The sequence below is a fragment of the Sciurus carolinensis genome, chromosome 7, assembly GCF_902686445.1.
Source record: "Sciurus carolinensis chromosome 7, mSciCar1.2, whole genome shotgun sequence".
NCBI lineage: Eukaryota > Metazoa > Chordata > Mammalia > Rodentia > Sciuridae > Sciurus > Sciurus carolinensis.
This window is the reverse complement of record NC_062219.1, coordinates 14,683,178-14,703,574: the sequence shown is the minus strand read 5'-3', so window position 1 is coordinate 14,703,574 and position 20,397 is coordinate 14,683,178. Positions and strand designations below refer to the sequence as shown.

The 20,397-nt window shown below is 42.1% G+C and overlaps 1 protein-coding gene across 14 annotated transcripts in view; it reads right to left on the bottom strand.

The window, feature by feature from the left end:
- Window positions 1-13,840: 13,840 nt before the first annotated feature.
- Window positions 13,841-20,397, bottom strand: part of Syne1 (spectrin repeat containing nuclear envelope protein 1) — a 443,098-nt gene continuing 436,541 nt past the window's right edge. For 12 of the 14 annotated variants that reach the window (XM_047557256.1, XM_047557246.1, XM_047557248.1 and 9 more), the window contains one exon: window positions 13,841-14,949. In XM_047557256.1, coding sequence (XP_047413212.1) covers window positions 14,709-14,949 — 241 coding nt within the window. In that variant the 3' untranslated portion in view covers window positions 13,841-14,708. The remainder of the gene's footprint in view (window positions 14,950-20,397) is intronic. The other 2 variants (XM_047557257.1, XM_047557258.1) reach the window with 1 other exon arrangement.

The window sequence follows — 20,397 nt, the reverse complement described above, 5'->3', positions numbered from 1 at the left end:
CACAGTTTCAGAGGTCTCAGTTCGTAGACAGCAGGCTCTATTTCTGGGTGCTCCAGGTGAGGCTGAACATCACAGTGGAAGAGTGGGGTGATGATCAGGAAGCAGACAGAGACTCCGCTTGCTAGATTCAAAATACCTACCCCCCAGTGACCTGCCTCCTCCAGCCACACCCTACCTGCCTTCAATTACCACTCAGTTAATTCCATCAGGGGATTAGTGCACTGCTTGGCTGTCATCATTTTTCCTCTAAACCTTCTTGCATTTTCTCACATAGAGCTTTTGGGGGACACCACATATACAAGCCTTAACACCCAGTCCTGCAGAGCTTTGAGCAAGATGGGCGTCTTAAGACCCTCTGCCTGGTAGCTCTTACTGCCGCACCTCCTGCTGCTCTCCCCCACTTACCCACATTCACATTGGCTGTTCTGCTATTGGTTTGTGTGTGTCTCCGTCTTTTTTCCTCATTCTCCATTCTGCTTTGTTGTTGTTGTTGTTGTTGTTGCGTTACTGTGATAAAGTAGGAAGCATCCATTTGGTCTCTACCCCCAGTTTCTGAGATAGAATTCCTGAAAGCCTTGAAGATAAAGGTACTAGGAGAATCTTCTATTCTCATATCTGGTCTTAGATCCTGGTTCTGGACATAGTGCTCCCAAATTCCTTAGAATTTTGTGGGGTGACACTGAGGTAGGATAGAAGAAGTTTTTTAAATAGGTAGAAAGGAGTCATAAGAGAAGGAAAATAATTTTGTTCCTTTTGCTGACACCTTTTCTGGGTGAATAGATGCATACCTTACTCAAACTGAGAAGGCCCAAGAAGTCATCATAGTCTTATTAAAAGAAACTATTCCTAGATTTGGACTTCCTAGGTCACTTCAGAGTGATAATGGACCTTCCTTTGTCTCAAAGGTAGCATAGCAGGTCTCCAGGGCCTTGGCATTTCTATCTCCAAATCTCCTGGCATTCTTGATCCTCAGAAAGTCAAGAGGACTAACTTATACATCAAAACCACATTGGTAAAACCATGCTGAGAAACATCAGAGTCCTGGTCACCTCCACAACCTATTGCTCTGTTAAGAATCAGAATTGCTCCTGAAGCCTCTCTCCAACCAAGCCCTGTGAGATGTTCATGGAAGGCATTTTCTGACCCAGATGGAAAGTCTTTTTCTGTTCTCCTTAGCATTCCCACAGTGTTAAATCACAGAATATACTCCCTGGATCTGTGTATCTAGATTCAAGCTATTCCTCTTGAGACTTTGCAGAATCCATCTCAAGCCCTGAATAAGACTTTCAATCAATATTTCCATGAACGTCTAGAATATTTAAAAGTATTATTCAAGAGAAGCGAGAAGGCTGATTAAAGATGTTTGTTTTTATGTACCACTCAGAGACTCTCTTACTTGGTTGTGCTTATTTACTGCTATTGGGGGTTAATATCTCACAGGCCTGTGCCTCTTCTTCGAGGCTATCAAAGAATGACGGTTCTACAACCAGCAAATCCTGGTCTTCCTTTGTCTCCTGTAGATCAGTCAGGACAAGGCATTCAGTCCCTGCCTAGGCAGGGTCATGGTCTGTTACCAGCCTGAAGTGGCCATAGAAGATTGAACTTCAACCTCGTTGCCCCTTAAGATTAAGGGATTGTTGGGCACAGTGGCTCATGCCTATAATCCCAGTGGCTCGGAAGACCAATGCAGGAGGATGGTGAGTTCAAAGCCAGCTTCAGCAATGGTGAGGAACTGAGCAGCTCAATGAGACCCTGTCTCTAAATAAAATACAAAATAGGACTATGGATGTGGTTCAGTGGTTGAGTGCCCCTGAGTTCAATCCCAAGTACCAAAAAATTAAAAAAATTAAAAAAATTAAAGAAAAAGATTAGGGATTGAAGTGGTAAGGATGAAGTAGGGTAGAAGAAATAAAAAACAGGTAGAAAGGAGTCATAAAGGAAGAACAAGGAAGGAAGATTTTAATTCAAAACTTCTACATACTTTTCCAGGCCTGTCAAGCCCTAAGCCTGATTCTTTTCCAGGTCTGTTACTCCCAGATTCCTAAGAAATCTGTAAATCTACCTGTGCACTATTATTTCTGCCTCAATAATTAAATTCACAAAGAGGTAAGATATATTAAGTAATCTACAATTTAGGGGGCTTTACTGTGAAATTGATTGATCAGATAACAAAGACTATATCAACCTAAGGATTTAGAGATCTACCAGAAGAGCCACGAACCCCCAAAGGGCCCCTCTCTCTTGAGATTGTCTACATTCTCCCTTTGATATCTACCTACTTCCTAAATAAATCTATGCCTCTGATTGGCATGTGTGCCAAGAACCCCTCTGGTTCTGAGTCCAGTTCTCCCTTGTCTCTGGAAATTCCTTGGACACTTCCTGGGAGCCACCTCTTCTCCCATGACAATATGAACACTTTTTGTTCTAATGAGGTGACTCTTGGTGGGCTTCGGGTTAGTCTCTGGTGGGGGCTGGCTTCAGGGGAACCAATCCTGTATAGAAGTTGGAAACTTCCAGTTCCAACATCTGGGGAGGGAAGAGAGACTGAAATCTGCATCACTCACCAGTGTCCAAAGGCATGATCAATTGTGTGTGTGTATAGTGAAGCCTCCCTTAGAGGCCCAAGAGGGTGGGGTTCAGGGGGCTCTGAATAGCTCAACAGGTGACCATGCCTGGAGACTGACACTCAGAGAGGGCATGGAGCTCCGTGCCCCTGCCTCTGTACCTAGCTCTGTTTCTTCCTCTGTGTGTTCACGGGAGCCTTTGTCAGATCCTTCATCATAAACCAGCAGCAAAGCTGTCAGTACTTATGATCTGCTGTGTTCTGATTCTGACTCAACCATTGAGGGTGGCGAATGGGCACAGTCCCAGGCAAAATGCCACAAATTCACCCTTCACTTACCCAAATTTAAGCAGTTTTCCAAGCATGAACATTTCTCCTATGGTTTCAGGCCTTTGATAAATTTACAGAGAGATGAAATAGTTGCTTTTGTGAGTGTCATTCTGCTTTCTAGTTGCCTTGAGGATCAAGCAGTGGTCAGTCGCCTCATTTGTCCATAGTCAGGCGTCTCCACTCTCTACACACCCTGTTTTCGCTTGTCACCCTTCTCAAAATACCAAGGAACAGAGTTGTCTCTGTGTGTTCTCTGCCATTTCCCCTGATCAGTCAGGCTTTGAGAGAACCCACGGCAATCTGCAGAATTTCAGTCTTTCCACTGGAGTGTGTGAGGGTGGGTGTGGGGGTGGCTAACTGAGGAGTGATTCAATTTGCACACTGTCCCAAGATCACATTCTCGAATGCTACATATTCTCAAGGCTTTGGGGACATTTACACTCAAACCTACCATGTTCAGGTTTACTTCTCCAAAAGTATAGAATGTCTACTCTGGGGAAGCAAAAATTTTATAACTTTGCTTATTTGAACTATGTGCTTTAAGGAGCTAGTTCTAAGTCCACATCTTTGTGAGTTTACAATTGCAATATTTGTAAATATCACAAAAAGAATAGCTGTGACGATGGGGAGAGATGCTCGTTCAAGATAGAGATGAACTTTCCAATGGAACTGCCTACAGATGACCTGGAGCACCTGGTTGAAGGTAAAGGTGGGGAGAATTTCCTACAACAGGAGGACTGGGCTGAAACTAAGTCAAAGTGTTGTTGAAGAGGTTCTTTTAGAAGATGGGATGATGTGTGATTCTCCTTTCTACCCTGAGAAGAACCACACACAGAAACACTCTTACACACAAAAGGACCATTTATTGAGAGCTTCCCTTGACCAGGTACAACTTTTATTCCTTATTTCCAGGTAATCTTTACCACTCTCCACGAAAGCAAAAATATGATTATCCTTATTTTACAGATGAGGAAGCTGAGATTTAACACAGTTATGTAACTTTCCCAAGGTCAGAAATGGGTGAATAGCAGACATCAGCTGAGTCTTCCTGACCTTATACTTGACTTGTACAAAGTACCACTTGGAGCTTCCTAGACATTATTAAAGTCACAGAGTTCATATGAAAATGTACTAAAGGACCAGAGAAAATGCTCATTTTTCATCTCAACGAGGTTTCAGATTTATGAGTAGAAAGAAGAATTCAATGGACTTTTAAGGCAAAATGTAACCCCCCAAAGAAATATACCACCTTGACCAGGTGACTTCCTGTGGTACCTCTCTGACTGAAGACTCATGTTCTCCTTTTCCTCCTAGGAGATGCCCATTCATAAAATCTAAAGAAATGCATATGGCTCAACCATCCTTTAGCTGAGATGCTTGGAACCAGAAGTGTTTCGTATTTCTGAGTTTTTCAGATTTTTGGATATTTTCATGGACTTTACCAGTTGAGTATTCCTAACCCCAAATCCAAAATCCAAACTGCTCCAAAATCCAAAACTTTTTAAGCATCATGTCAGCCCTTGAAAGGATTCATATTTCAGAGTAATTTAGATTTCAGATTTTTGGATTAAGGTGAAGTCTCAAGTTTGTTTATGAAAAGATAGGCAGTTTGGAGAGAGGATCTTATTTTAATTACTTGGCAATGTTGATACCAGGTGGTTAAAGTCCCAGATTAAAAGAATCTGGCTCCATTTAAGAGAGGGAACTGAACCCAGAAATGTAGACACCAAGATGGCTCCAGCTTCTTCCTATGGAAGAGGCAACTAAGCCTTGGCCCAGGAATTGAAGGCTAAGTCAGAGCGGTTATAATGACCCGGGGGAATTTTGCATCCATGTCCTGTGGCTGCATTGAGGCAAAAATGTAAAACAGATGCTCTTTCGCAAATTTCCTGTGTCCCATTTCTGCTAAAGTGTCCCAACTGGTGAGATCCTTTCATTCCCAGTGTGCAGCTCCCCTCTGGCACTGGAGATTGAACATCTTAGCAGCTGCCAGGACTGCTTAGGTCTCTGGAGGACTGCAAGGCTCTCAAGAGAAAAAGTGCCTGATGTTGTCCCCAGGAGAAGGTGCTAGGGCCTTGTCCAGTCAATCAAAAGGATCCAAAAGCCTGAGCAAACACAGTTCATCACCTGCCATTCCTTCCTGTTCCCATTCCCACCCAGCTCTGTGAAGCCACTCATACATCCCCTCTTATTTACTTACTTATCACAAAAAGCAAAATTATATGTATAGACATCGTAATGTTCCTTTTTGTTTTTCTTGATAAGAACATCAGCCAATATTGAAATGTACAGTTCTCGATTATTAGTTGTTATTTGTCATGTTCTGCAATACAATTTTTAAAAATTCAAACTCCTCCTCCTCTCAAACTGAAGTTGTGCCCCTTTGGATGATCTCCCCAGATCCCCATTCCCAGCCTCTGATAACTGCTGTTCTGCTTTCTCTTCTGTAAGTTCGATCATTTCACAGTCTACACATAAGCATCAGCACGTGTACACTCTCTGTGCCAATGGGATGTATGCAGCTTTGAGAAAGCAGCCCCACAGCGGGGCAGGGACCCCCAAATTCCTGACATCAGCATCAGAAGCTGAGGGAAGGACCAGGGCCGCTGGCCAGGCAGGTGCCCAACTAGGAAATGAGCAATGCAACCTGGTAACCACCAAAGGATTTGCACGCCCTCTGCTCATCATTCACAGGAGCAGATGCCATTTCCATTTTCCAGACTACCATTACAGTCTTGTCCCTCCGGCCCTCCACTGAATCCAAGTGCAGGGAATGGGGCAGTAGTGGGGAGGAAAGGAAAGATGAACTTTTCATGGATGCTGCAAGCAGATGGAAGTGTGGCAGAGGGGATAGGTGATTGGGTGCTGAGCTGTGTTCCAGAAATCTCTCTGGAGAACGGTCTGAGGGACCTACCTACTGCGTGCACACCACTAATGGCATTTGTCTTAGGTCATTCTATCTCATAGGTCGGCAAACTTTTTCTTAAAGTGTCAGAACATGCATTTTTAGGCATTTTGTTTGTTGTTTTACAACCCTTCAAAAACATAAAAGCCATCGTTAACTCAAGGCCTGGACTGTATTTCTGGAGGTTACAAGGCTGCCGTCCAGCATCCTCCTGCCTCAACTTCCCTCTGTGGCAAGAGAGCAGGAGCTCACGGAGGTGAGGCCCTGCTGGTTGCACACCAGGACTTGCACACACCTGGGTGGACGCCCATGGGCTGAAACTTGCTGCAGGGCTGTCAAGGGTGAAGACAGATCCACCCTACATGCTGTGCTTCCGCTTAACTGTGTTGCTCTGTATATGTGCAAATTGGTGAAGAGGGCAGATCTCCTGTTATATGGTTTTGGTGACCCCAATGTTAAAAAGAAAAGAAGAAAAAGATTCTAAGATTTTTTCTTTCAAAACAAATGTGGGAAGAAGATCTAGTAAGCTCATTCCAGCTTCAATTTGAAGCTGGAGGAAACAGCAATAAAATAGCATAATTATTGCTTCCTACCTGCCTTGGACTATTTCAACACATCACATGTAGTGCTAATCCTCATTTCAACCTCAGCAGCAGGTACTAATATCATCATCCCATCTTACAGGAGAGGAAACTGAGGAACAGAAAGGTTAAGTAACTTAAGTAACTTGCTCTTTATTTAGTAAGGAAGTGACTGTGCTGGAAATTCAGCTTGGGCATTTAGGCACCAGAGTCTATGCTGTAGGTAGAGCTTCCCAAAGACTTGGACACAAAGGACATTATAAAAATTCCCCCATCTGTTCTCCCAGAGCAGGGCAGGGGTGAACATGGAGGAGGGACCTGAGACCCAATCCAGGCTTGAGTGACAGAATCCCCTGGGAGGTTACTGAGAAGGATCAGAGTTCAAGGCAACCGCAACAGGTTGATTGATCTCTGACACCTGTGCAGGAAAGGCACAAGGAGAGGCTTCCCCAAGACACTCACCTCTGCAGCCTCCTATGGCCTGATGGTCCCTTTCAGCAGAGTGACTTCCAGCAGTGGATAACAGCTGAAGAGGATTTTGTTTTTTCTTGAACAAGTGAGTCTCATGAGCACATTTCCCCTAGGGAAGTTCTTCTCTGGGGATTCAGCAAGTCCCGTGGGCGATAAGACTTGTCACAAATTGGTGGCTTATGTCACTTTGTTCTTATGCCTTTAAACTAATCAAAAATTCCGGATGAAATCTAGAGTGAAGTAGTCCAGTAGGATTCTGCTACTTTGAATAAAGGGCCTGTCACCATTTATTTGGGGTATACAAGAATTTTTCTCCTAAATTAAAAAAGCAAATCAAATAGTGCCTCCTTATATAACAGACATATCTTTTCCTTTCTAAAAATTATCATTATTCTTACAGAAATTTGGATCTAAAAGCCAAACCATACTCTCTGCCAAATTTAAAAGATAAAAGTGTTTAAAATGTTTTTTCCCTCTGACTCCAGTCATAATGTCATGTATTTTATCTCTGTCACTCAGAATTTCTTTACCTTATGCAATATACTCTTGGATTTCTTTATACAAAATTGGGATTAGATTATACAAATTATTCTAGATCTTGTTAGCTAATTTTAAGATTATACGGTAGGTATTTTCCCTAATCAACATATACATAGATTAATCTCTTTAAAGAATGGTTGCCTCATAGTAAATACTATTTATTCAACCAACCCCAAATGACTGGCATCCAGGTTGTTAAAAAGAAAAACAAATATTCATGACAGGGGGCATCCATGTCTCATTTCTGATTGGTTTTAAGACAATTGTCCCTTCTTCTAAAAAAATATTACATAGTAATTCCTTTATATCAACTATGAAAATGATCCAAAGAGAGTACAGATATCTTAGAAGAAAATACAAGCCAACCTTTGCATAATCTTGGGATGGAAAAGATCTTAATATAAACTGTTGAGAATCTAAGAAAGAAAAAGAACTTGTTGGATCTGATAACATATAAACTAAAGTGTTCTGGTAACTAAAGGAGCTATTAAAGTTAACACAAATGATATAGTGGGTTAATTTCCCTCATACACAAAGAGTTTCTTGAAAATAATATGAAAAGGTAAAAAATATATAGAAAAATGGTCAAAGGGTAAAATAGACTTTAAGGAAGGAATAGTGCAAATAGAATAATTATCATATAAACTAGTCGCAAAAGGCAAATTTTATAAACAATGTGCCACTGTTGCCTGAGTTGGGCAATATTTTAGAAACTGATGACATCTAACCCTGCCCTTCCCAAACTTGTCCATACAAGGACATTGTCTGGGAAGCTTCGAACAAATACCCCGTGACCACGATTTGATTGTTTTGAATCCTGGGGTTCTAAGTTTTTTTTTTAAAGTTCCTGAGAGATTTGAAAATGCAGAATTTGGACATTAATAATTTAGGAGCAAATTATTAATTAATAATTGGGAGGCTGTAAGGAAAAGGAGGCTCCCATCTCTACTGAGAATGGGACTGTAACTCATCACAACTTTCTCAGAAAGTAATCTGGCTGAATTCATTAAAATGTAATAAAAGTTAGAACATACATACCTTGTGATTCAGTAATGACACCATGAAAAAGGTGCCACCTTAGAGAAATAAAAGCCATGTTACACAAAGGTATACCTGCATGTCCAAACAAGAATGTTTACTTCAGTATTGCTTAATAGCATGCACCTGGAAGAAAACAACTGTTGAGAAAAGTCATTGATGTGTTTCACTTGGAGTAATGTCCTCCAGGTCCATTCAAGTCATGGCAAATACACAGAGACAGAGAAAGGATCACTGAGGGGATAGGAGAAAATGGGGAGACGTAGGCTGAAGGATACACAGCAGTAGATAAGTAAGATGAGCAAGTTTAGAGATATACTGTTCATTGTGAGGACTAAATTTAAAATTGTGTTGAACTAGGCATTCTTGTTAAATGAGTAGATTTTATTCACTCCTGTCACATGAAATTTTTATGTGCGATAATAGCTCTGCCAGTCTGTTTCACTATCATAACTATTTTACTGCCTGTATGTATCCCAGAGCGTCAGGTGGTAAATCTCAAAAATACACAATGAAATTTAATTAAAAAATACACTGCAATATCTATTGCAGTGAAGATGAATGCATTTGTATTGACATATCTGCAGAATATTAAGTGAAAAATGCAAGTCACTGAATAATAAAAATAGTCCCAATTAAAAAAAAAGTGTACCTTGTTTGAATGAGAAAAATCAAAAAGCATGAAAAGGTTTAATATAAAGTGGAAAAGGGATAAAGAGAGTGATAGAAAATTTATCTTTAGAAAATAAGAGAATATCTTATAATTAAAATAGTTGATTTTTTCAACAATTAGCCTTTTAGATGGACACATATACAAAGAGAGAAATGATGCCTTTCTTAAGATGTATTAGCACTTATATTAGAGTCACCAATATACTATACTAGTATATTGAGAGTTACAACACATTTATGTTATCTACTTGTATTATTGACTTGTGTATTTTACTGGATTTATGTATTATTCATATGTATTATTATTATAGTCAGGTATACTATATACACTGCAATGCACAGATGGATCAACAGCACAGGAAAGACTCCAAACTGAAAATCCAGATTCACTTGGAAACTTACTGTTTGATGAAGTTGACATTAAGAGTTCTGAGGGAAGTTGGGGAACTTGCTCACACCACTTGCCACTGCATCCAGGAGGAGGTTAGAGGTCCCTAGGATGGGGCAGTCTGGGACAGGTGGTGGCCTGGAAGCCCATCCTGGAGCCCAAGGTGACATAGATGCTTCTGATCAGGAACCACACTTAGGAAACCACTGGCCACCTGCATTCCTGCAGCCCCCCACCAACCTGCACAGCCCACAGAAAGGTACGGTACAGGCAGGGGAGGTGGGCTGTGCTGGGTTCCTGCCTACAATCGTGGATTAGGCTTGGGGGTAGCTGCCTGAAACTGCTGTGGATGTCTGCAGCTGCTTGGTGGCTTTGCCTTCTGAGCCAACAACTGCCTCAAAATTGTGTCCATCAGGGTTCAGAACTGGGGAGTGCACATCTGCACAGCATTGGTATGCATCTTCTGCTGGGAGGTCAGATTTCTTCTGGACTACCTGTGGCATCAGATGCAGCATCTATAGCACAGCTTACAAGGGACTTTGTTCTGATAAAATTGTGGCTTCAAGTTCAGTTATGTTCTTGTGGCTGTGTTGAGTAACCGGTGAAACGTTTTGCAAGGCTGATTCCTTTTCCCAGGACCTCCATGTTTTAGAAGGATAGTCCCCAAGACCTGCCTGGCCTCCTTGGCTCCCAGATGTGCATGCCTTGTGGTTCAACTTGGGTACATTCATTGCCTGGTTTTTATGATCCATTCTCAACTTTTTGATTGTTTTTTCCATAGACTGCGGGAAGCTGCTCAGCAGAGACTCCAGTAAATACCTTTGGTCTGCCCTGTTTTACTTATTCATCTGAATGGGAGGTGGTCCCCACCTCAGGCCTCTCTGTGGTAGTCCCCAATGGCCTCCTGCAGACCCCTGCAGATATTATGCAACTCCATGGGACAGGCTAGTGAGAAGTCAGGAAGTGAAGAATGCAAGTCATTCCTTTTCAGTTTTATTATCTCTGGGTTGCTCCAGGTATGATAATCGACCACAGTTATCACAATGTATTATTAAATGTAAAATAGCAATAACCACTCCCAATAGAATCCATCCTCTTCTCACTCAAATTAGCTAAGCAGAAAATGGCTCCAGGCTTGTAAGCCACCCTATCTGTTTTCATAGACTGACAGTCACTCTTTTCAAAAACACATCCTACTATGACATAAATTGGGTGAGGAAGTTAAGGGGAGAGGACATTTGTAGGTAATTAACCATTTGAATGGGTAATTAACAAGAAATTGTGAGGTCCTGGCTGGGACTCAGAATCTTAGAGCAATTCTGGCCACACAATGGGCATTTGCTGGGTACTGCTCTTCCCAGGCATTTCTGGGCTTATTTGACATATGCTCTGAGACTGTTTTAAGGGTGGTGCAATTCTCTGGGATTGATTGGTGATGAGAAGGGTGGATTGCTGGGCATAGAGCAAAGAGTCCAACCATGGAACTCTCCTCAGTATTACCCAGCCCAGTTCCTTTGGGGACCTGGCTTCTCTAGCCATGATTAGCTTGGATAAATCATTTCTCTCCAGTTTATTTGCTTTATAATCTTTTATATGGCTTGTCAATAACATTTCATAGCTATCATTGCTTAATATGTGGTCTCAGGGTGCAGGCTGTAAATCAGTCTATCCCAACCAACCCTCTTATGGTTAATATGTGCCCTCAAGCTTGTTGAATTTCCATTCCAAGCCTTTTGAAGTTACCTCCTCTCACTTCTTAAAAAACAAGGGGCGTTGCTGGTGCCCAATCTTCCAGGCCTGTTTCTGCTCCTGGGGCACAGTTTTCCTTCCTTCCTGGATTTCTTACTAAGTCACTTTTTAGTTTCTAAGCCCTTATTTTTGCATCTTCACTTTATGATTCTCTCTCAGCCCACCTTTTCTAAGAATTCCTATTTGCTTGTGCAAATCTCATTATCAAAATTGTTACTAACCCTTCCATTCCCACCCTACCAGGTCAATTGGTGGTCCCTTTGCTGGTGCCTTTCTTCACCTACTGGGACATTAATCCTGCTCTGCACGCCACAAAGGGCTTCAGACAGTCCTTACTGCAGAAATATGAGCCCCTTCAACAGCCATCAGTGTCCTTCATCGTCTTTAAAACTGCTGTCTCCATGAAGTCTTTGATGAACACATCCTTCTCTCCATTGCCAGGGGAGCTGCTGGGTGTAGGGAAGAATGCTCCTCAGGGGACCTTGAGCCTCTCCTTCAGAAGGCACTTGAGGTTGTGAGGCTCAGACAAAGGCCCTGGTCTCATTTGTCACAAGTATGGCCCTTGCTCCATGGGTCCAGCTATATCATCTGGGGAAAGCCCTGACCTCCTGGCTCAATGTTTTCATCCCCTAGGGGTCCCCAATTCTTTATTCTTCCGATGTGCTGTTAAATGTTCAGAAAAATTAAGGAAATGCACTCCCTGATAGGTATTTCACAGGATTTTATAAAGGCAATGTGGTACCGAACTTCTCAGAATTTTCTTAGGGCTGGCGTGGTGGCACGCACCTGTAATCCCAGCTACTTGGGAGTTTGCAGCCAAAGGATTGCAAATTTGAGGCTATCCTTAGCACTTTAGTGAGATCCTGTCTCAAAGTAAAATTTTGAAAAAGGGTTGGAGGTGTAGCTCAGTGTCGAGTACTTGAATAGCAGGTGCCCTGGGATAGAGCCCCAGCATCCCCAAACCTCCAAAAGATCTTTCTTAATTAAAATTCATGTTCTCTCTACAGGGTCTGGGGTCAGCTCAGTGGCACAGCATGTGCCTAGTACGTGTCATGCCCTGGGTTTGATACATAGCGTGGCAAAAAATTTGTTTTCTCTGCAACATTCAACCTTGGATTATTCAGTGATGGGAGATGCCTAGGATGCCTTGCAGACCCCAGACCCTTTGTGCTCCCCTTTTCCATGCCCCCTGCCTCACATTGGTGAGTTCCCTAACAATGGCAAAGTGTGGTGGGGAAGGGGACCGACTCCAGGCAAGGCCTCTGCTTCCAGGCACTGGGGGCAGGAGCAACGGAGAAGTGAGGAAGGAGTGACTGTCTCAGAGGGGTGCACAGGGACCCTTCAACTCAACTGCCACGCTCTAGAGGCAGGACTGGACACCTAAAGCACAGCTTTGTCTTCTCTGTAAAAGGATGTCGCTCCTGGGGGAATGACAGGCAAGGGGACAGGAGTAGCCTGAAGGTAGAAAGCATAGTACGCAAGCTAGAAAAGCCACAGAGGGAAGTTTGGTTCGGAGGAGTCTGAGGTACAGTAGAAGGTCCACCAAGAGGTCTTCAAGGAGGTGGTGGAGGAGGTGGCTCGTTAGCCTCGTGAGAGAGGAGCAAAGGGAAGGCGAGAATAAAAAGATGGAAATAAGAAAACATAGGGCATTCTTGTCAACAGTAGGAATAAAGGCACCCAGGCACCCGTTTAAAATGCAGGCCGCCAGACCCCGCCCCAGGGATCAGGCGGCCTCAGGGATCAGGTCTGCAGTGAGCCCAGGAAGCCCAAAGCTTGGAAGCCTCAGGAGCCCGGCTGGGATGGCACTCAGTCTTCATGCTTCATGGAAACCAGAGAAGACAGAGCACCTCAGTTTAGTTTCCATACTTGATTTAGAAAAGGATTTATAAACTCGATTATTTACATGTTGTAACAGGCAATGAGAGATATTGATGGGATTTAAGGGCAAATGGAAAACTGTCCCTTCCAATTTTTAAAGAGAAGCCAATAAGCCCCAGTCATTGTTGCCATCCAAGGCACCAGAACCTCCTATTTCCAAGAGAAATCTGAAATCTGAGTCTTGGATACCTTCTCCCTACATTATTAAATGATAGATTAAAATGCCATGAGCATCACATAGTTCCACGAGGGTCAGCAGTTGGCAAGGTCAGAGGGGCCAAATAAAATCGTATGTATCCGGACTTGAGTGATAGACCAAAATTACATTTTACTAGGTAGCCAATGAACAAGAGGAGGTTTTGCATCAAAGGACTCTGGTTTGTTTTATTTGTTTGTTGTTGTTTGGTGTCGAGAATTAAACCCAAGGACTCTTGTATGCTAGGCAAGTGCTCATCCACTGAGCTTTATCTCCAGTCCCAAGAAGGCCCTGGAACAAAAGAGGACTTTAAGAAGGTTTATGTGGCTGTTGTATATACCCTTGGGATGGATCAGAGAAGGGGCTTTGGACAGGAGTTCCTAGGAGGTTTTTTCAGTTGTGCAATGGAATGGAGAAGAGAGGGTGATGATGTCAGGAAATAGGAATGCATGAGATCTTATTGGCTATGGGAGGAGGACAGGAAAAGTGATCCTCCAGGTTCCTCTGCATCTAAATATGTACTACTTCCAAGCTTCCTTTTCCTTTAATACGCACTTATTTTCCATCTTCACTCAACAAAAAAGATCAAGTTTCATTCTGATCCGTGCCTGCTTAATGATGAAATTTAGAATCACTTTTTTAGGTAGAAAAAAAAGCACAGACAAAATATTGTACAGTATCTATAATAAATGCAAAGAAATCAATACAAACAAAACTTGGCTTTAGCAAACTGTACATACATAAATATTTTTTATACTATAACATTCAACTTTTTTTCACATAAAGCCTTCCATGACCTTATTTATTACATCTGGTTTTTCTTTTTACCTTTAAAAAAAGTGCCTTGTGAATTTACAGCTTGTGCTTCTAAAGCAAAGATTAGAACATCATGCCCAAAAGGAAAACAAGGTAAAAAGGAAGCTGCCATATAAGCTCTTAAAAATCGTATGTTACAAGGTTCTAAAATCTCTTCAGCACTGATTGGTTGGTAGATTGTACGATACTGACATGGAGCCTGGGAGGGTCCTTGGTTTACTGGGTGGGTGGAGCAGCACCATGGGAAAGCTGCCCAGGTGGTCTACTGGAGTCCTTGGCTATGCAACTGAATGGGCCAATGGCCCAGAATTTGTGAGTCCAGGGAACTTTGGATGTCCTTACTTTAGTGCTAAGGCTCAGAGTCTGGAACAATTTCTTCCAAACCTTCCATTTACTCTCCTTCTGTCCTTGTTTATCAACCACATCTGAAGCCGTGATTTGCACACATGGATACGGAGGAGAGCTAAAGCTGCCGCATCGAGGGCTTCCGCCAAGATCGAATCCTCTCTGATGGTCTGGGATTGCTGCTGGCCGAATCTTCCCGATGCTACCGACACTTCTGAAGATAGCATCTGCTTGGTTCAGAGTGGAGGAGGACCATTTGTGTATCTGAGCATGGGGTGGAATGACCGGGCGAAATTGTTGGAGAGGGCACAACTGTAGTCTTCCTCTGACATCGGTACCAGGCAGGCGAGCCCGACGAGGAGCAGCAGGAGGAGCTGAAGGGGGAGAGCGGCCCGGAGAACTCTGAGCAGGAAGGCTCGGCCTGACCGAGCTGGCTGTCGCTCAGAAAGGGAGGAATCGGAGCCACCTTTTGTGGACCTGACAGAAGAATCAACATAAATAACTCAAATAACAGCTTTTTGTTTCTGCACCTTCCTGGAAGCCAAAGGGCCATGCAAAACACAACCCAACTTGGCAATGGGTGGCCATCCTTCGGCAGTATGTCCATCACTCCCCCCACCAAAGGAAGAGTTTCTGGAAACTTCCCTAACAAAATATACACATGTTGTCAGTCAGTTAACGGCAACTAACTGGGTTGAAATTCCACTCCTTTTGTCTCTTATTTTGGTAAAATCTTTTCTATCAATAAACATAAATGCTCTACATGCATTACACCAGCATAAATTAAGGAGATCCAGGATAATTAAAGTGTAGATGTCTGAGGCAGTACATTTTTGCTTTAAAAATATCAGCATATTGTTAGGCAAAGTTAGTTGTTGTGAGAGAATCATACAAAGAATCCCATCTAGCCATTCTGGATATGCCAAAATCCACACCCAAAGGTAAAAACCGTCCTAGTCATTGGACACAGACCCATGGGAGTTTATTTAGAGTCTACCTGGCTTCATCTTGCACTGAACCAGTGTTTGGCCTGACACCAGTGGGTTCCAAAGCTGTTTGAACAGGAACAGCAACGGCATTCATCTTAGACCTGTTGCTGAAGGACACAGAGTCAGGCTGACCCTGCCGCTAAGTCTATGGCTTTGGAAAAGGACACCATTTCTGGAGTTTGTCATCTCGAAGGCCCCTTCTAGACTCAATGTACCCTACTTTCCTAGCTTGCATTTATCTTCCTTTTAATTAGTACATTTGAGAGTGAGCAGGAATTTCAGTGTTCATAATAAAGAGTGCCTGGGAAATAGTGAATATGGAAGTAGCTCCTGAGTTGGGTGTGACTGTTTTCTCTTGGGAGCAGTCATTAGCATTTTGTCTGGTCACTGATGGAAAAGATGAAGACATGAATGCTGTTTGCAGGAGGTGTTTTGTATGCACCACACCTACCCAATGCAGTATGAGCACAAAGAACAGACATACGAAGAAGACAGTCCCATACGCCAAAGATGAAGTACCTAATGGTTTAATATCACAAAAGGTAAAGATACCAAATGGGAGGCTGTTGGAAAAATATAAAGATGTAAAAACTGCATTAGAAACTGCAGATTTAGCTCATAAGAAAACCTTACATTGTGCTCCCCTATTAGCTGTTAATTTCTAAAGACAGATTACCCTAGTATCCATGGGAGATAAATGGCAGCTGAGAAAATAAGTGTTAAGATAAAAATCACATATAATCCCCTTAGAAGGGAACACAGGGACTGCTTGAAACTCTCTTATGAAACCATCAAAGTAAGACGAGAGACAGACTAGGTCTGCAGAAGACCCAAACAGCCTTGTACTGCACTCTTTCTAGCAAACTTCTTGGAGTGTAAAGAAAAAAAAATATTTTCACATGCCTAAATGAAAACTTTGTTGTTTCTGAAGTCCACAACTAAAGGCGGCATAACCTTTGAACAACTTGCTTCACCTCTGTCCCCACCCCGTCACTGACCTCTTCAAATGAGATCTATGGTCTTCCAACTTCTAAGTTCCAAGTTTTATATGATTTATGACTTCTAATTTGTCAGTGTTAACAGTCTCCCAACTGAGAGGCTACAAGAGTTCAATCACCATCTAGTGGTCGTATTGCTTAACTACCTTATGGTAAGCCCAGTAAGCTGTTCCTAATGAGTTGGAAAGAGGAAAGGGGTGGCGGGGGGGAGGATGTTTTGTGGAAATACAGTAGAGCATAAAATAAATATGTTATATACTTTACAAGAGGAAGGGAAAACAGAAGCAAAGCAAGCTGCCTAATTATAAAATTCTCATCTTGAGATCAATCCTCTTTAGAGAGTATCTAATCCATCTCCTAATTTTGGAGATAAGTAGTTAAGGATAGTTAACATTTATTCTCCAGATTGCTAGGCAACACTCTAAGCATTTATCTTGGATTCTGTCATTTAATCTCACAACAGACCTTCAAGGCTTATTAGCTGCAGTTCATGGGTGATGAAAAAGAGGCTCAGAAGCTGAGACAGCTGGCCCACGTTTACCTAGCCAGCAAGTGGCAGAAGAAAGATTTCAAACCTGACATGTGAACTACCAGAACTCGTACTCTGTCAAGAGCTAAATGACTTGCCCCAAGTCCCATGACTAAAGGAAGAGCTTTAGCAGGAATCAGAGTTCCCATATCCCTGCCCACCACACTCTTGATGAGGCCATGATGTGTTGGTTGGTGATTATGAATTATAGACACACAGGTCATATTTATGTCTCAGGTATCTCACACAAAGAAGCAAAGAAGAGATATTTGCATCTGAAGGGATTTTAAAGTGGTTCTTTTTTTTTTTTAAGTCTAAAATGCTTCCAGTCTTAATAATAAAGCCTCAGAATATCACACCTATCACCAAATCCTTGTATGGACGCGGGAACATTGTTTTTCCAGGTACTTCTATAATCATGACCAAGTAAATTAGTCTGTATGGCTTTCAGTTTTCTTATCTGCCCTAGTACCCTAAAATGATTTTCAGTCTGACAGTTTATGCTTCAATGTTTTGTTTCAAAATATCTTGAGAAGGGTGGAATAAGCTACCCACGAACTCTGGATTGTGTTTTTCTTCAGCCTATCCTTCCCTTGATGTGAAAATATGCATTGGCAAACACCCGTTACCACCTGTAACTGGGTGAGCTAGAAGAGAATGACAGGCAAGAGCTCCCTCCTGCCTCATTTCCAAATATCTAACTGGCTCATTTTCAATAGGAGACAATTAAAGACTTTAGCGATGGAGAGATGTGTGAACAGGGTTGATAATGCAATCCAACAGAACTGGATAGCCCCTCTTGGTCAATCATTAACTCTCTTGAGCAATGAGGTCAAAGAACAAGATCAAATCAAAGGCTGTGCATGGACTAAATTACTCCTGAGAAAAACTAGTAAGGTCACCATTTTGGGGAACACGGGCTCACATGTTATGGAGGCTTTTGGAGGACATGGCACATTTAACAGCATCAGAGCATTTTTTACTAAAATGTAATAGGTGCATAACTTCTAACGTTGCAGAATGCCAACCTAGGGAGCAGTAAATGGACTGAAAGAGGGTCAAAGAGAACAGACAGTACCTAGTGACTGTCCCCACAGCTGATTGCTCTTAAAAATGTCCAGTCCATCCACCAAGATAAGCGTCCACCTGGCTAGGGGTAACTACCAGTTTCAACACGCTCATATTTGGGTCTTCTTGCCAGTGATGCTGTTCTAGGGATCTCAGTGCCAGTAAGTTAATGATTGCAAAGTGAAAGGGTATTTTTAACACTCACCTAAGGTGACCTATGGACCTAAGGTCACCCAAATCGTGAGAGTCTTGGGAACTTGTTGATTAGTCACTGGTCATTTCCCACTGATCTTACCATGTCAGTGCAAGCCAGTTCTGGTTGTATTTAGAGATGAAAACTTAAACATGTGAAAAAACTCAAGGAAGTTGATGGATGGAGATATTTTACGTAAATCTGTCCAGTAAAACATGGGTTTCTTCTCTTCTGCAAATACTTATTTGTTTTTTCTCATTACTCTCATTCCAAATTTCGGAGTAAATAATTGCCCAGGTGTTGCTGTTTTGTCCCTGACCCAAAATACGTATCAGCTATGGGAGAAGGTGGATGGTAAGGGAGGAAGCACCTGACACCACCCCAGGGAAGAGACTTGCCTGACAGAGGTGTGAGATCCTGAGTGCCATCGCACAGAATGCAGCTCACTTGGAAGTCAATGGAACATGAGCTAATTTTGTGCATATATTGTTTACAGTGGAGTGAAAAAAAACTTTCCGATTATTTTTCTTCTTGGTAGCTAACATGGGCAGTATTACCATACCAATTATTATAGTAATTTATTGTGCAGAAATATCTAGGTTCTCCATGATCTTACTGCCTGCCCTTATAGTCTTTGAAACTGCAGTGTTTACTGCAGTTTTATTTACATATAAAAATACGTGGTTCACAAGACAAGTTTCCAGAATCAATTTAGGACTTCAGTCTTTTTGTTTCAAACCGAACATTCTAGCTGCTCCTACACTACCTCAGGCAGCCTGGGGGCCTGTCCTGTGAGGTCCCCTACCCCCCAACAGCCCTTTGGTAGAGTGGTATTGTCAACATGACAGGGTTAACCCAAGAGAGACCTGAGTTTCTACCCAGGTTCATGTCACTAATTCCCAGTGTCCTTCTCCATACACTGAGGAATGCAGCCATGCATAGGATAGATGAGGTAATATAACACAACACTTAGAACACATTAAGTACTAAATAGATTCCAGAAACTTGTCATTATTATCTACATAATTATACCACGGGTATGTTCACTCATGCCCCTGGGGGCTGGCTGAATTTAGCCTCTTCTCTCAGGAAGCATTCCTGATTTACTAATAGTGATTTCAAAAGGTGCGGCAAATTTCTCCAATGGCCTGACTTGTTCCCCAGAAAGAGTAGGAAAAGGCTGCCTCAAAACAGCAAAGCAAAGACCCTACAGCTGTCCTTGGAGTATGGGTGGGCAACTGCCTTCCAGGGCAAACTGCTTTATGCTGAGCTCTTTGAATTCTTGGAATAAAGTGATCCCTAGGAAGAGTGCCACAGAAAAGATTTGAAAACAAATTCCACAAGAAACGGAACAGCACTTTGAGCAAGACCTTACTGTACATGCAAAAACACCCACTGGTTTGCTTAAATCTGTTTGACTACCTCAGATGGATTTTAAAATGAAGCCTTTTTTTCCTTCCAGTATTTCAGCCAGTATTTGCTGCTTTCATTCCATCTAACTTCTAAGTGCCAAAGACTAAGGGTGTCCACAGCAATTCAGCATTTTATGATTCTCAGCTTTGGGATGAAGACATCATTCACTGAGTCTGGACGGCAGAGCAATTTTTTTTTTTTTTTGTCTTGCTGAAAACTAGAGTGAAATCTTCTCATTTGTCAACTTCAACTATTCTAGAGTTCTAGAGTTTTGAGGCAGTGACCAGGTTAGAAAACGTTGAGTCTCACATAGGAAAATTGTAGCAGATGGACCATCATACACATTGCTTTCTAAGGTATGCTTACCCTCAAATAAAAATCATGAAAATTATGAATTATTATGTGTGTGAACAGATTTTTTTTTCAGTTTCTTATAATTTGAGGAATTATCAAAAGCTTTTTCTTATTGGTGCAGCAAAGTTCTAAATTCTGATACACTACAAGTCTTTTAATGAAAGAAACCATATTGCTAATTATGTAGGCCTAATTATGTATGTATAGTAGGTGTTCAGTAACTACTGGCCCCAATCCATATGCAGGTTTAGAATATTAAATGAGGGCAGAGAATTGTCACCATCAAATCAAACTAGCATATGTAACAGTCTAGTATATTATGGAGACACCAGGAGACGTGTAAATAACCACGCTTTAAATGAACACCCAGTCTCTTTCAAC